This window comes from Neomonachus schauinslandi, chromosome 13 (assembly GCF_002201575.2).
Source record: "Neomonachus schauinslandi chromosome 13, ASM220157v2, whole genome shotgun sequence".
Lineage (NCBI taxonomy): Eukaryota > Metazoa > Chordata > Mammalia > Carnivora > Phocidae > Neomonachus > Neomonachus schauinslandi.
Window position 1 is genome coordinate 42,634,220 of NC_058415.1, and position 15,722 is coordinate 42,649,941.

At 34.6% G+C, this 15,722-nt stretch overlaps 1 protein-coding gene and 1 pseudogene across 2 annotated transcripts in view; both read left to right on the top strand.

Annotated features, from left to right (window-relative positions):
- The window catches only part of CNTLN (centlein), a 306,857-nt gene that overhangs the window by 187,337 nt on the left and 103,798 nt on the right, over positions 1-15,722 (top strand). For both annotated transcript variants that reach the window (XM_044920332.1, XM_044920333.1), the window contains exons 11-12: positions 62-183; positions 1,639-1,758. In XM_044920332.1, coding sequence (XP_044776267.1) covers positions 62-183; positions 1,639-1,758 — 242 coding nt within the window. The remainder of the gene's footprint in view (positions 1-61; positions 184-1,638; positions 1,759-15,722) is intronic.
- LOC110573811 lies at positions 6,367-14,513 on the top strand (annotated as a pseudogene).

Consider the following 15,722-nt stretch of genomic DNA (forward strand, 5'->3'; position numbering starts at 1 on the left):
TTTGCAGCATTATACTAATACTTTCTTTAAACTTGTGTACTTGCTTTTTTGTGTTCTACAGAGCCAAGAAAATGATGAGCTAAGAGATGCCCATGAAAAACGCAAGGAAAGGCTACAGATGTTACAGACCAACTACAGAGCAGTAAAAGAGCAATTAAAACAGTGGGAAGAAGGCAGTGGCATGTGAGTTACATAGCTCATAAAGGCATTTCCCTAAATATTAAATGGAATGGAGTAGCATCATATAGGTGTTTTAATGGCTTTTGTTTGCTTTTAAAGATATTATTTGGTATTCAAATCTTTATTGTGAATTTTTAAATACATAATATAATAAATGAAAACAGATAAATATGCTAGCAATAACTATAGATTTTCCTATCATTTGCAGAATTCATAATGTAGGTGATTTTGAATTACTATGTACATTTTCTTTTTTTAAATTTTATTTTATTATGTTATGTTAATCACCATACATTACATCATTAGTTTTTGATGTAGTGTTCCATGATTCATTGTTTGCGTATAACACCCAGTGCTCCATGCAGACTATGTACATTTTCAGTATCAATAGAGTAGCTTAATAAAAGTAGATAACTTAATGCAAAAATAGTGCATATCCATATGATTGAAAAAATCAAATAAATAAAATAATGGTATTACAAAGTTTGTAACTCAAACAGTATTTAAGTTTTAATTGAAAGACAAGAGAAATAGGAAATTTACATATATAGTTAACTCTCTGAAAACTACTTCAACCTAGTATGCAATTTGAAAATCTTTACTATCCATCAGTTTGTTCTGCAGCTTATCTGAATGAATTGGCGGTCTCAGTTCAATTGCTCTGAACAGGTGTTCAGAACTTGGTTAGTCGTAAGTGGCTCCCTTGTTAACAGTATCAACAGAGGGCAAAGGACTGAATGAGTACAGAAAATCTACTACCCTCTCATCTTTTGAGATGGATCCTTTAGGGCAATGTTGATGATACACACTGGTCTGTTCTATAGAGAAATACTGTTTCTAAATTGGCCAGTACAGCACTTTTACAAAATAAAAATGAAGAGTTTGTTTTATGTACAGAAAATGAAAACATAAAGGGCATTTGGCATGTTTTGTAGGTAATTGTCACGTCTAATTTTTTCCTTTGAAGGATGGGAAGTGTTTCATATCACTTGTCAGTAAAGTAGTGATAAAGCAATTTGTCCTACATTTAGCCTCTGCTCACCTAACTTTAGTAGTCACTGGAAGTGTGAAAACTACTTTCTGACATATTTACTGATAATAGCGTGTTTTAAGATCGAGCACATAATACTACATTCAGATTGGTTGACAACAAATTCTCAATGAGTTGATTGTTTATAATCCTTTTTGAGAAACTGACCATCCTGCAATATATGTTTTATTATCACTAGAATGAATCAGAGAAATCGACCTAAGACTATCATATGTCTGCCTAAAAGTTTGCTTTCCACAGTAGCAGTTTAGCCTTTTGGAAATTATGACATAGGATTTTAATTTCTGTACACTTAGGTTTTAGGAAATTCATTCCATAAATAGTGGGCTTGAATTAGGGAATGTATAAATGAATTTTCACTGCACTTTGAACATATTAAGGAAGAAAACAACTTCATTTTAAAATAGGACTCATATCAGAAAAATAAAGAGAGCAGATCCCCAACAACTTCGACAAGAAGATTCTGATGCTGTATGGAACGAACTGGCCTATTTCAAAAGGGAGAACCAGGAGCTAATGATTCAAAAGTGAGTTTCTTTTTTAACAGTATGGATTTACATAAACATTTAGGAGAAATATTTTGTAGCTTAAAGATCATGAGAGAAATAGCTTATAAAATTTGAAAATGAAATAATCTGGTTTTTGTTAATAAAAATTAAAAAGGGCATATATGTATATATATGTATAATACAATAACAAGTTGCACATTTGCTAGCTCTAGCCGAAACTGTAGAATATGATCTAGGGATTGTGTTAATTAATGTGGCTCTCATCTGTTGGAGGTGTCGCTCTTCATTAGCCTGTATTTTAGACACTGCCGTGCTTCATTTTTGGAATGAGGTGGAGAGGGGATAACCCAGCCAGCCATCCTTGTTTGATCTCCTAGATACATACGCAATGCAGAATGCCTGAGCTCTCTTGGTTCCCTGCCCTGTCCTGCTAATCCCAGCTGAGCTCATTATGGTGTAGCCTTGCTGCTACTCTTGGAGCCAGAGCTGTCCAAGCTAATTACTGGTAGCAGCAGAACTGCCTGTTAAGGGTCTGGTATGGATCTGCTAACATGGTCCTTGGTAGTGACCTGCAAAAGACACACGGGAATTGCTTTCTTTCCTGCTGTGCACTGCCTGTCCTTTGGGCTTAACGCTGATCCCTCCACATAGGTCTTTTAGCTGCCCTAAGTATAAAACTTGATGAAGGATACTCATATTTTAGAAAACATACAGTTTTCTTCCTTGATCTTATAATTCACAGGCTGTTACATTCAGCTTGGCAAAGAAAGAACACATTTTTTTTTGGGAATATAAAGGACTTAGACCAACATAATTAGCCTCTTTTGCTACTTAACTATTTCTTCATTTAGAGCTAATTTTTGACATCCACACCCTGCAATTTTTTTTTTGAAAACCTGATGTCTTTGAGATGACTAGATGACTGGCATCATGTGGCATAATATAATCAAATATCATTGAACTTTTTTAGCTGTAAATCAGAATCTTACTTTATATATTACATGGTAACACATGTAACTTTAGATTATACCTTTTCCATGTAATGATAAACTTTTGAGAAAAAGATATATCAGATTATAATGTGTACTTCGAATTACCTCTTAAAGTACACTGTACTCTATTAGTGCTAAATCTGATGCTAATAATGTCTCTTATCTTAAAAATTATTTCTAGATTTGTCCAGAAATAGTTCCTGACAATTTTAAATAGCTTTATTGAAATATAATTCACCATATAAAGTGAATAATTCAGTGGGTTTTAGTATATTCAAAGAGTTATATCCATCATCACACTAAATTTTAGAACATTTTCATTTATCCCCTCCCCAAAACCCTGCATCACTTAGCCCAATTCTACCACCGCCCTCCCTTCCTTAGATGACCAGTAAGCTACTTTCTGTGTCTATAGATTTACTGGTTTTGAACACTGAGAAATTCATTAGATGATGTTATAATTTTTGCTTCAGCTGTCAAACAATTTTAAAACTCAAAAGAAGGATATTTTTAACTTTTCCATTGTTATTCACTTCTGACCTTCCAAGTTCTCCCTCTCTCTCTCTCTTTTTTTTTTTTTTTAGTCATTTTCTTTCTGTTTGAAGAGCTTTCTTTTAGACTTCTGTTTAGGGTAAGTTGGCTAGGAACAAATCCTCTAAATTTCCTTTATTTAAAATGTCTTCATTTCAGCTTCATTCCAGAAGAATGTTTTCACTGATTAGAGATTTCTAGGTTAGCAACCTTTTTCTTTAGAACTTGAATAATATGCCACTTCTGTGGTTTCTGATGAAAAATACATTGTTATTTGAATTGTTGTTCCCATAAAGGGAATGCATCCTTCTCTTTAGCTGCTTTCCATCATTTTCATTTGTCTTTACTTTTCAGAAGTTTAATTATGATATATCTTGGCATGGATTTCTTTTGGTTTATCCTGTTTGGGATTCTCTAAGCTTCTTGAAACTCTAGGTTTGTGCCGTTTTTCAAATTGAGGAATTTTGGTCATTATTTTTTTTTAAATACCTTTTTCAGCCCCACTTTTCTTGTTCCTCTCATTCTGGAACTCTATTTTCATGAATGTTAGATTTTTTTAGTGTTGTCCTGAGGTCCCTGAGGCTCTGTTCATTTTTATTTTTTTAGCCTGTTTTATCTCTGTTGTTAAAACTGGGTAATTTCTATTGTTGTCTTCAAGTTCACAGATTCTTTCCTCTTTCATCTGTCACCCTTGATATTGAAGCCATGCATTGAGTTTTTTATTTTGGTTTTTATGATTTTCAGTTCTAAAATTGCCATTTGATTTTTCTTTATATCACCTGTTTATTTGCTGAGACTTCCTATTTTATTTGTTTCAATATCATTCATAATCATTCATTGGAGCATTTTAATCATGGCTACTTCAAAATCTTTGTTAAGGGGTGCCTTGCTAGCTCAGTTGGTACAGTATGCAGCTCTGATCTCAAGAAGGTTGTAAGGGTTGTGAGTTTGAGCCTCATATTGGGCAAAGAGAATTTCTTAAAATAAAATAAAATCCTTGTCAAGTAATTCTGACATGTGCATTATTATCTGGGTGGTGGCATTTTTTAATTACAATTTCTCCTTCAAGTTGAGATTTTCTTTGTTTTGGGTGTGATGAGTGATGTTCAGTTGTCTCCTGGACATTGGGGGTATTATGTTTTGAGACATTGGATCTTATTTAAATCTTTTATTTTAACAGATCTCTGATGACATCATGCCTAAGGGAGAAGGTCAGATCATTACTGCCAGGAAGGGATAGGAGTCTTAGCTCCTAACTTGACCCTTACTGGCACTGCATTAAAGTGTGTGTGAAGGGGTGCCTCATTACTGCTTGATGAGGGTGGCTTCTCATTTGACCTTTATTGACAGAGATAGCAAGGCTACTTCTTATTTTTTTTTTTTCTTTCCCTTTTCCCAGGGGTATATGGCTGGAGTAGGGTGGGTATTGTTAATTAAGATTTCTGTCCTGCCAGTTTGCCCATTTCTCAGTTCTCTGGCTAGGGAGAGCAGAATTTCCTTGAGACTTTTTTGTTTGTTTGTGTCCATTGGCATTTCTGGGTTGTGGATTTCTCCAGTACCTACTTTGAGATACTTAGGAGGAAAGAAGAAAGCCAGGGAATTTATCACTGTGGGTTGTTCTTCTATTCCTATGGTCCCTTTGGGTCCTTCTTCTTCTCCCTGCCTTTCAGAGTCTTCTTATATTTGTTTTATGTATCATGTTCAGGGTTTTTGTATTTAATTAGTGGGATGAATAAGTGTAAACATGGAACTAGAAGTTTTAACTTGTTTTTCTATGGACCAGCCAATCTTATTTTTGTGTCATACATTGGCATCTGCTTTATTTTTTATTTTTTTTTAAAGGTTTTATTTAGGGCACCTGGGTGGCTCAGTTGGTTAAGCGACTGCCTTCGGCTCAGGTCATGATCCTGGAGTCCTGGGATCGAGTCCCGCATCGGGCTCCCTGCTCGGCGGGGAGCCTGCTTCTCCCTCTGACCCTCCTCCCTCTCATGTGCTTTCTGTCTCTCTCATTCTCTCTGTCTCAAATAAATAAATAAAATCTTTAAAAAAAAAAAAAAGGTTTTATTTATTTATTTGAGAGAGAGAGGAGGAGGAGCAAAGGGAAAGGGACAAGCAGACTCTGTGCTGAGCATGGAGCCTGATGCGGGGCTCGAACCCAGGACCCTGAGATCATGACCTGAGCTGAAATCACCAGTCGGTCATTTAACCGGCTGAACCACTCAGGTGTCCCTGGCATCTAGTTTAATACTTAGTCCTAACTATTTAAGGCTAAAATATATAAAAGCTGGTATAGCCACTCTGGAAAACAGGGTGGAGGTTCCTCAAGAAGTTAAAAATAGAGCTACCCTAGGACCCAGCAATTGCACTACTGGGTATTTACCCCAAAGATACAGATGTAGTGAAAGAAGAGGCACCTGCACCTCAATGTTTATAGCAGCAATATCCACAATAGTCAAACGGTGGAAGGAGCCGAGATGCTCTTCAACAGATGAATGGATAAAGAAGACATGGTGTATATATATACAATGGAATATTACTCAGCCATCAGAAAGGATGAATACCCACCTTTACAGCAACCTGGATGGAACTGGAGGGGATTATGCTAAGTGAAATAAGTCAAGCAGAGAAAGACAACTATCATATGGTTTCACTCATATGTGGAACATAAGAAATAGCACAGAGGATCATAGAGGAAGGAGGGAAAACTGAATGGGAAGAAATCAGAGAGGGAGACAAACTATGAGAGACTCTTGGTTCTGGGAAACAAACTGAGGGTTGTGGAAGCGGAGGTGGGTAGGGGGATGGGGTAACTGGGTGATAAGCATTAAGGAGGGCACGTGATATGATGAGCACTGGATGTTATATGCAACTAATGAGTCACTGAACACTGCATCAGAAACTAATGATGTACTATATGTTGGCTAATTGAATTTAAATTTTTTAAAAAGGGTAGAATATATAAAAGAAGATGAATTAAAACTACTTTAAACCAAATTTGAATAGTACTTCCAAATCCAGTCATTAATGTTGAGTTAACTTTTCAAGATCCTAATAAAAAATTGTGTGGCAATTCTAAGTCAGTTTATAAAATATGTTAAAGGAAATGATGCTACCACCAACCTATGCAATGGTGTTTTCTTCCATCGAGTATGGTCAGAAGTACATTGCTGCTATAGTATGTGAGAATGTGAGGACTTGAGAAATTTGCATGGAGTATAGTTCCTATAATTATTCAAATATACTTATAAAATATATCTACTTATTATATCAGTGATGTTTTAACAAAAGACGAAGAACTTCACAATCTATGAACTAATGAGTTGGCTTGTTCTCTTAGTATTTATCTAACAAATATTCATATATTTTTTCATTCATTCACTATTTAAATAATATAGTTCAGAGCCAGGCATTAAGCTAGGGACTGAATATACAGTGGTGTATTGAAGAATAATTTCAAACTCTAATGAGATTTATTTTAGGGCCATCTGCCACATGCCAGTGAAGTAAAACCATTCTTTGGAATGCTAGATAGTAAGAGGCAAGGAAAGCTTTCAGAAAGGCCAGGCTCACTCAGCTTTTCCACTTAGTTGAGGATGTTGCCTTACCGTCATTAAGTTAGATTTATGAACCAACAAAGTCATGTTAACATTCTCCTAAGTGAACAAATTAACATTTTCCTAAATAAAAACATTAGTATAAAAATATTTTTGTGCATTATTTCTCAATAGTGATAGAAAACTATAAAAAGAGACTCAGGTGCCACAGCATATTAAGCTTTTCATATATTATAAATCCAGCATGTCCTTGCTAGAAACCCATGAGGTCAAGGGAAGGTATGCTGACATCATTGCATGTTTATCTGTATCTTTGGCTAAATAAGGAACTTGCAGTGGGTGGTAATTTCGGTCTTTTTATACTAATGCATAGCCCATAAAAAATGCTGCATCTGAGCCCTCTGCTAAGTACAGGTAAACACAGAGAAATAATATGCCACCTTTCTTTTTTTTTAAATCAGGACCTCATATAGCTTAGCAGGGAAAACAAGCAAAAGTGTGATGAGAGCAGTAATAAGGAAATAGTGGCATAACACAGGGAAAATGGCATTATGATTTGTCCATTTACCCAAACCAGAAACCTAGAGGGTTATAACTGATTACTCCCTCTGTCTTACCTCCTTACAATAGTCTTAATGAATCCATATCACAAATATCTCTAAAATATGTCTGTTTCTTTCCATTCTTACTATCAGTGTCCTTATCCAAACTACCATCATATCTTTCTTCCTCAAGTAGAATAAACTCATAAATATCTCCCTATATCCACTCTTATCCCCTTGAATCCATCTTCCCCCTAATGCTACAGAGTGATCTTTTAAAAATACATATATGAACATATCTCTCCCCCGTTTAAAAACCTTTACCATCTTTCCTTTGCTCTCAAAATAAAAACTAAATTCTTTATATAGAACAATTGAACATCTTGGCCCCCTTCTTATCATTTCTGTTTCACTTTTGTTTCTTAACTAAAAGTCAGTATGAGACTACAAAATATTTGCAAAGAATTACTGATGCTTTTCCTACTTCATGCTGAGAATCCTGTTTGACGAATTTGTCAACAAAGGTAGTTAGAGTTGGGGTCAATTGTAAAGGGGTTTAGAATTCATAATTTAAAAATTCAGTTTTATTTTATAGAAGCAGGGAATTTTAACACAATATATCATAACTAAAGTCTTCTTCAATTCAATGATCTTTTGGTCATTTTTCCTTAATGATAAAAAGTAGACAAGCTGTAGGTCAGTAGCAATGCCCAGAATGGAATACTTTCTTCTTTCTTAGGTTAAACGTTAAATATATGCAGGCTATGATTTCAAAGAATATTTTATAAAATTCAAGTAATCATTTTTAAGAAGCTAAAATCAAAATATTATGATAGGAAGTTCAGTTATTTTTTTCCTTTGGCAAATCAAGACTCCCTGTTTTCCTAAGCACAAATATTATTTTTCCATTTGTAGAAATGAGGATTTTAGGATAGCATGAGTTGGAAATAAAATTCTCAAAAGAATGTCTGCTAAATCATGACATATTTTACAAACAAATGTATTTTTGGATAACTATCAGCATTGTATGAATTACACATCAGTTTTATTTTATTTTATTAAAGAGAGAGAAAGAGAGTGTGAGTGGGGAGGGGCAGAGGAAGGAGAGAATCTTTTATTATTATTATTTTAAGATTTTATTTTTTTATTTGAGGGAGCGTGCACATGTGAGTTGAAGGGAGGACAGAGAGGGAGGGAGAGGGACCAGTGTAGAGCCCGACACAGGACTCAATCTCATGACCCTGAGATCAGGATCTGAGCCAAAAGCAGAAGTCGGAAGCTTAACTGACTGAACCACCTAGGCGCCCCACATTAGTTTTATTTTAAAGCATACAATTTATTGACATTTAGTGTATTTACAGTGTTGTGTAGCTATGATCTTTATCTAATCCAAAGCATTTTCATTACCTCCAAAAGAGACCCCATACCCAGTAAGCAGTCACTCCCAATCTCCTCATTTCCTTCTTCCTCTAGCTCCTCACAACTACTAATCTACTTTCTATCCCTATGGATTTACCAAGTCTGAATATTTTATATAAATAGCATCATACAATATGTGACCTTTTGCATTTGGCTTCTTTCACTTAGCGTAACATTTTCAAGAGTCATCCACATTGTAGTTATGTATCAATATGTCATTCCTTGTTACAGCTGAATAATAGCCCACTGTATGTATATACAATTCATTCATTCATTTATTGATGGCCATTTGGGTTGCTTCAACTTTTAGGCTATTGTGAATAGTGCCACTATGAACATTTATATACAAGTATTCATTTGAATACTTGTTTTCAATTCTTTGGGATATTATACCTGTGAGCAGAATTGCTCGGTCATATGGTAAGCCTATTAAGGAACTCCCAAACTGTGTTCATAGTGGCTACATCATTCTATATTCTCATCAGCAATCTACAAAGATTCCACTTGCCCACATCCTTGTTAACACTTAGTATTTTTTCTTTCTTTTTTAAAAAAAAATTACTATTTTTTAAAAAATATTTTTAAATTATTAAATTTATTAAATTACTTGTCCTAGGGGCGCCTGGGTGGCTCAGTCATTAAGCGCCTGCCTTCGGCTCAGGTCATGGTCCCAGGGTCCTGGGATTGAGCCCCACATCGGGCTCTCTGCTCCGCGGGAAGCCTGCTTCTCCCTCTCTCACTCCCCCTGCTTGTGTTCCCTCTCTCGCTGTATCTCTCTCTGTCAAATAAATAAAATCTTTAAAAAAAAAAAAAAATTTACTTGTCCTAGTGAGTGTGAGTGGTATTTCATTGTGGTATTGATTTGCATTTTCTTAATGACTGATGAGCATCTTTGCATGTGTTTATTTGCTATTTGTGTGTCTCTGGATAAATATCTATTCAAGTCTTTGCTGTTTTAAAAAATTGGGTTCTCTTTTTGTTTTTGAGTTATGAGAGTTCTTTCCATGTAGTGGTTACTAGACATTTGCAAATATTTTCTCCCATTCTGTAGGTGATCTTTTTATTTTCTTAATAGTTTCCTTTGAGGAACAAAAGTTTTTAATTTTATGAAGTTTAATTTATCTATTTTTTTCTTTTTTCTTTTTTGCTTATGCTTTTGGTGTCATGCCCATATAGCCGTCACCAAATCCAAGGTCATAATGATTTACCCCCATGTTTTCTTCTACGTGTTTTGTAGTTTTAACTCATATTTAGATCTTTGGTCCATTTTTAGTTAATTTTTTTTTAAATTTGGTGTGAAGTAGGGGTACAACTTACCTCTTTTACATGTGAATATCCAGTTGTCCCACATATTATTTTTTATAGCTTTCAAGAAGAGGCTATATGATCACATGGAAGAGTTATAATGTGATAAATTAATAAGATAAGAATTTAAATGTATCGTCCTTGAGAAACCAGTCCAACATGAAACACTACAGGCTATCATAAGCCAAGTGCAAATGAGAATATGAGTTCTGGGATATTAGCATAATCAAGGGTTGTACACATTATCAGTGTCCGTTGAAAGGCAATGGATTTCAAGGCAATATGGTAATGGGTTTTGAATCTCACTATAAAACTGAAAATCAGAGACAAGAAATTCAGCCACTGATACTGGAGACATAGGAAGTAAACTCTACCTATTAAGTCTTCATGAGTCAGAGTGAGAAGTCAGAACAAGATCAGCATGAAACCTAATTCATTACTGAGTTAGAGCCCTGAAGCCTTCAGTCCCTCATCCTCCTCTTTTCTATCTCAAGAATGTTTCAGGTATGATGCAACTTTTGGCCTCTAGATAGGCTTTTAGAATACACTCATGATTCTGTTAAAGTACCAGGACCCAGAAGCAAGTAAATTATTATAGCTAGTAAATAATATGTGGAAAAAAAGACTTTTAAACTATGGAGTTTTATATTAGTTACATAGCACTGAATCTGTGTGACCCTTTGTATTGTTGTGCTTTTACTCGTTATTTCAATAAATACGCTAGACACTGGAAGTAAAATATTGAGCAGAGCATACACGCTCCGGCCTCACAGGGCTTCAGCTTATTGGAGAACACAAATAATAATCAATAAACACAAATATATAATTACAGACTTTGATTGATACGAAGATAAAGCTCTGCTCTGCCTTCCCATGTTTCCATTTTCCCTGATTCTTTCCATTTTTCCTCTTTGTCTTTCCTTCCCTCTATAGAAGTAGTTTATACTTTTGTTTGTGGTGTTATCAACCTAAATTGGGGGATATATATTTTTTATTGTGGTAAAATTTACTTAACATGAAATTTACCTTTGTAACCATTTTTAGGTGTAGAGTTCAGTGCCATTAAATATGCTCACATTGTTGTCCTAACATCACCACCATCCATATTTAGAACTTTTCATATTCTCAAAATGAAACTCTGTGCCCATTAAATAATAACTCCCCATTCCCCCTTCTCTCAGCTCTTGTCTCTTTCTCCTTTTGTCTTTAAGAATTTGCCGATTCTAGGCATCCTATATAAATGAATTCATACAGTATTTTAATTTTTGTGTCTGGTTTATTTCATTTGTCATGTTTTCCAACTTTCTCCATGTTGTAGTATGTATCACAATTTCTTTCCTTTTAAGGCTGAATAATACTCTATTGTATGTACATACCACATTTTGTTCATCCATTCATCCATTGATATTTAGGTTGTTTCCACCTTTCAGTGATTATATTTTTCTTGTATTTTCATTTTATTTTACTGTACAGAATGTTAGTTAAGAAAAAATATTTTGTAATCATTGGGAGATAATTCACTGAAATAAATGGCAAGTATATTTTGGAGTTTTATTTTCTAACTCTTGAGATTACCTTTTGATGTTGATAAATTGTTTTCATATATTTGAGACCATATACATATGGCATTTGTTTTTTGAGGTCATCTGTCTTAGTCTGTTCAGGCTGCTATAACAAAATACCACAGACTGGGTAACTTATAAGCAGCGGAAATTTATTTCTCACAGTTCTGGAGGCTGGAAGTCTGAGATCAAGAAACCAGTGTGGTCTGGTGAGGGCCTTCTTTTGTGTTGCAGATGTCTTGTTTTATCCTCATATGACCAGAGGGGCAAGGGAACTCTGTGGGGTCTCTAATCCCATTCATAACACTAATCCCAATCATGAGGGTTTCACCCCTGTGACCTAAGAACATCCCAAAGGTCCAACCTCCTACCACCATCATCTTTGGAGGTTAGAATTTCAACATGAATTTTAGGGGAACCCAAACACTCAGGTCTTAGCACCACACATAAAGTATTTTTAATTTAATTGCTGCCTTAATTTGTTTTCATACATTTTAGGTTCAATATATATAAAAATTTTTTAATTACTTGAAGAATTACACCGTGTTTACCTAAAGAATTACATGGTATATCTTAAGTGTTTAGTGAATAATAATTTGATTTCTTCCTGAAAAAAGATAGCAAAATTACTTTCTGTAAGTGTATTTTGTCATATTAACAGTCTATTTTAAAACATCTTTTCTTTAAAAAAACAAAACTGGAAGTATCACAATGCCAGACTGCAAGTTATTACAAAGCTGGAGTAATCAAAACAGTATGGTACTGGCACAAAAATAGACACATAGATTAGGGCACCTGCTGGCTGTGACTCTTGATCTTGGAGTCATAAGTTTGAGCCTTGTGTTGGGTGTAGAGATTACTTTAAAAAGAAGAAAAAGAATAGACACTATAGATCAATGGAACAGAATAGAAAATCCAGAAATAAACCCATAGCTATATGGTCAGTTAATCTTCAACAAAGGTGGAATGAATATGCAATGGGAAAAGGACAGTCTCTTCAATAAATGGTGTTGGGAGAACTGGACAGCTACATGCAAAAGAATGAAACCAGACCACTTTCTCACACCATACACAAAAATAAACTCAAAATGGATTAAGGACTTAAATGTGAGACGTGAAACCAAAAAATCCTAGAAAAGAGCACAAGCAATAATTTCTCTGACATCAGCCATAGCCACATTTTTCTAGGTATGTCTCCTGAGGCAAAGGAAACAAAAGGAAAAATACTACTGGGACTACATCAAAATGAAAAGCTTCTGCACAGCAAAGGAAGCAATCAACACAACTAAAAGGCAACTTAATTGAATGGGAGAAGATATTTGCAAATGACCTATCTGATAGTATCCAAAATATGTAAAGAACTGATACAATTCAACACCAAAATACAACCAACTTAAAAAATGGGCAGAAGATATTAACAGACATTTCTCCAGAGAAGATGGCCAGAAGACCCATGAAAAGATGCTCAACATCACTCATCATCAGGGAAATGCAAATCAACACTACAGTGAGATAGCACCTCACACCTGTTAGAATGGCTAAAATCAAAAGCACAAGAAACAGTGTTGGTGAGAATGTGGAGAAAAAGGAACCCTCGTGCACTGTTGGTGGGAAAGCAAACTGGTGCAGTCACTGTGGAAAACAGTATGGAGGTTCCTCAAAAAGTTAAAAATAGAATTACCTTGTGATCCATTAATCCCACTATTGGATATTTATCCAAAAAATACAAAAACATGAATTCAAACAGATACATGCCCCCTATGTTTATTGCAGCACTATCTACAATAGCCAAGATATGGAAACAACCCAAGTGTCCATCAGTAGATGAATTGATAAAGAAGGTGTGGTATATATATATATAATAGAATATTACTCAGCCATAAAAGAGAATGAAATCTTGCCATTTGCAATGATGTGATACTAGGGAGTAGTATCCCAAGCGAAATAAGTCAGTCTGCTGGCCCTGTGCTGACGAAGACTTTTGAAAGGACAGAAATGAGCCTTATATTCATTTATTTTAAAGTGTGAAAAAATAATAGTGGTGAAACTTGATCTGCTACAAATTGGAATGTGAAATAAGCAAACAGCAGTGTGGAAGAAAACCTAACAGATGAAAGTGATTTATCAGAAAATGAAAAAGCAGATGATAGTTTGCTCAGCTATTATAGAAAGATAGACTAAACTTAAAGCCAGAAACAATAGAAAATATTGAGGAATCTGTCACAGAGGAACCAAATGAAGTATTTACATATCCTGATTTTCTCCCTTCTCCCTTCAATACTCTGGACTTGCACAAATTAGCCCTCTCAAAATCTGAAAATTGAAAAGTAACAGTGGAACCTCCAGAAAGCTCTCCTGAACATTTGATAACTCATTTACGGGAAATGTTAAGATTGCAACATATGACTATACAAAAAGAGAGGCCTGAACTACAAACTACCTCCTATACTCCAGCAGCTACTGAACGACCCTCTTCCTCCAAAATTATACCCAAAGTGAGACAGCCAAAACTTTTGGACTCTTTTGAGTCTTCAGACAGCTTGTGTAGATGGAAGTCATGAAAAAAGAGAAAGCAATTCTGGATCTTGCAAAATGCTTCAAAATGGAATTAGAGCAATGCCGGCATATAAATATAAATGGAATTCTAGACCACCATCTCTAAAAAGTTCATCCACCACCAAACAATTGATTGTAATTTATGATAACTTTAGGAATCCCAAAAGCTCTATTTTAAATCCACACCAAGAACCCTCAACCAAGCCTACTACTTCCCAAACAACTCAATCACTGGTTAAAATTGTCTCAACAAGACGTCTGCCATCAAGTTCTCCAATACCAGATGTACCTGTACCTCTGTTTTTTTTCTGAAAATCACAGAAGAAATTAAGGCAGCAAGGACCAAAAAGAAATTTTACCAAAAAACCATAGTTTGAATAGACATTCTGTATTCAGAAGCTAAAGTGTTTATCACCTTCCTTTAAAGCTAAGGAAGGGTAAGTGTTCACCCAATGACCAAACATAACTTTTCCTTCATAATCTCAGTGTGAGCAAATCTATTTCCAAGATGCTTGGCTAAAATATGGGCTCATCAGTTCCAAGAGGCAGGTATTAAACATACACACACACACACACACACACACCAGTAACTTGATGTGAAATGGATTAGAACTTGTACAAATCACTGCTGAGATGTCTATATATAAATCCAAGGGCTTCCATGCTGACATATTTGACAATCTCTTGCATGTTATGTTTCAAAGGAATGTTTCACTTAGTAAACTATTTAATTCAAAAGATTATTCTTTTGTTGTGATTGTTTCCCAGTACAATTCCATCATTAATAAATGCTACAATTGGGGAAAAAAAAAAACCCTAAGACAAAAATTTCACCCTGAAATCGATTTTTAGGACCTTTTTAAATAAAGTGAACTAGCATACATGAATAGGGTATTGCAGTATTTTTGTAATACTGAAGAATTAGAAACAGTGTAAATGCCCATTAGTAGCTGATAAAAGTGCATTGTAATATATTAATATAATGTGATACTATACTACATTTAACATGAATAAATTGGATCTATATTTATCAAAATGGAAATGCCTCAAAAGCAAAAGTTGATTTAAAAGAAGGAAATTGAATAATAGTATATCATATACATCATAGTATATATCATGATATATGTTCTCTAAAATAGAAAATTTTAAATCACATAATAGTACTATATTTTTGTAGATACATGTGTGTGTGCACATATATACATACATATGTATCCACAATAATAGTTATATATAACTACACACACATACAGTATTAAAACACAAAACAGAAATATACACACCAAATTAAAGAAATTCTCTGGTTATTTCTGGGGAGGGAAGAAAGGTGGAATACTGTAAGTGATAATATTGTTTACAGAACATTTTTATTTTTTTCACAAAAATAAAAGATTTGAATTAAATATGGCATAATATTAATATTTTTAAACCCAAATGTTTGGCATATTAATGTTGGTGATATTACTCTCCATATTTTTCTTACATTTGAAATATTCTTTCTGTTTTCTTATGTACTCAAAG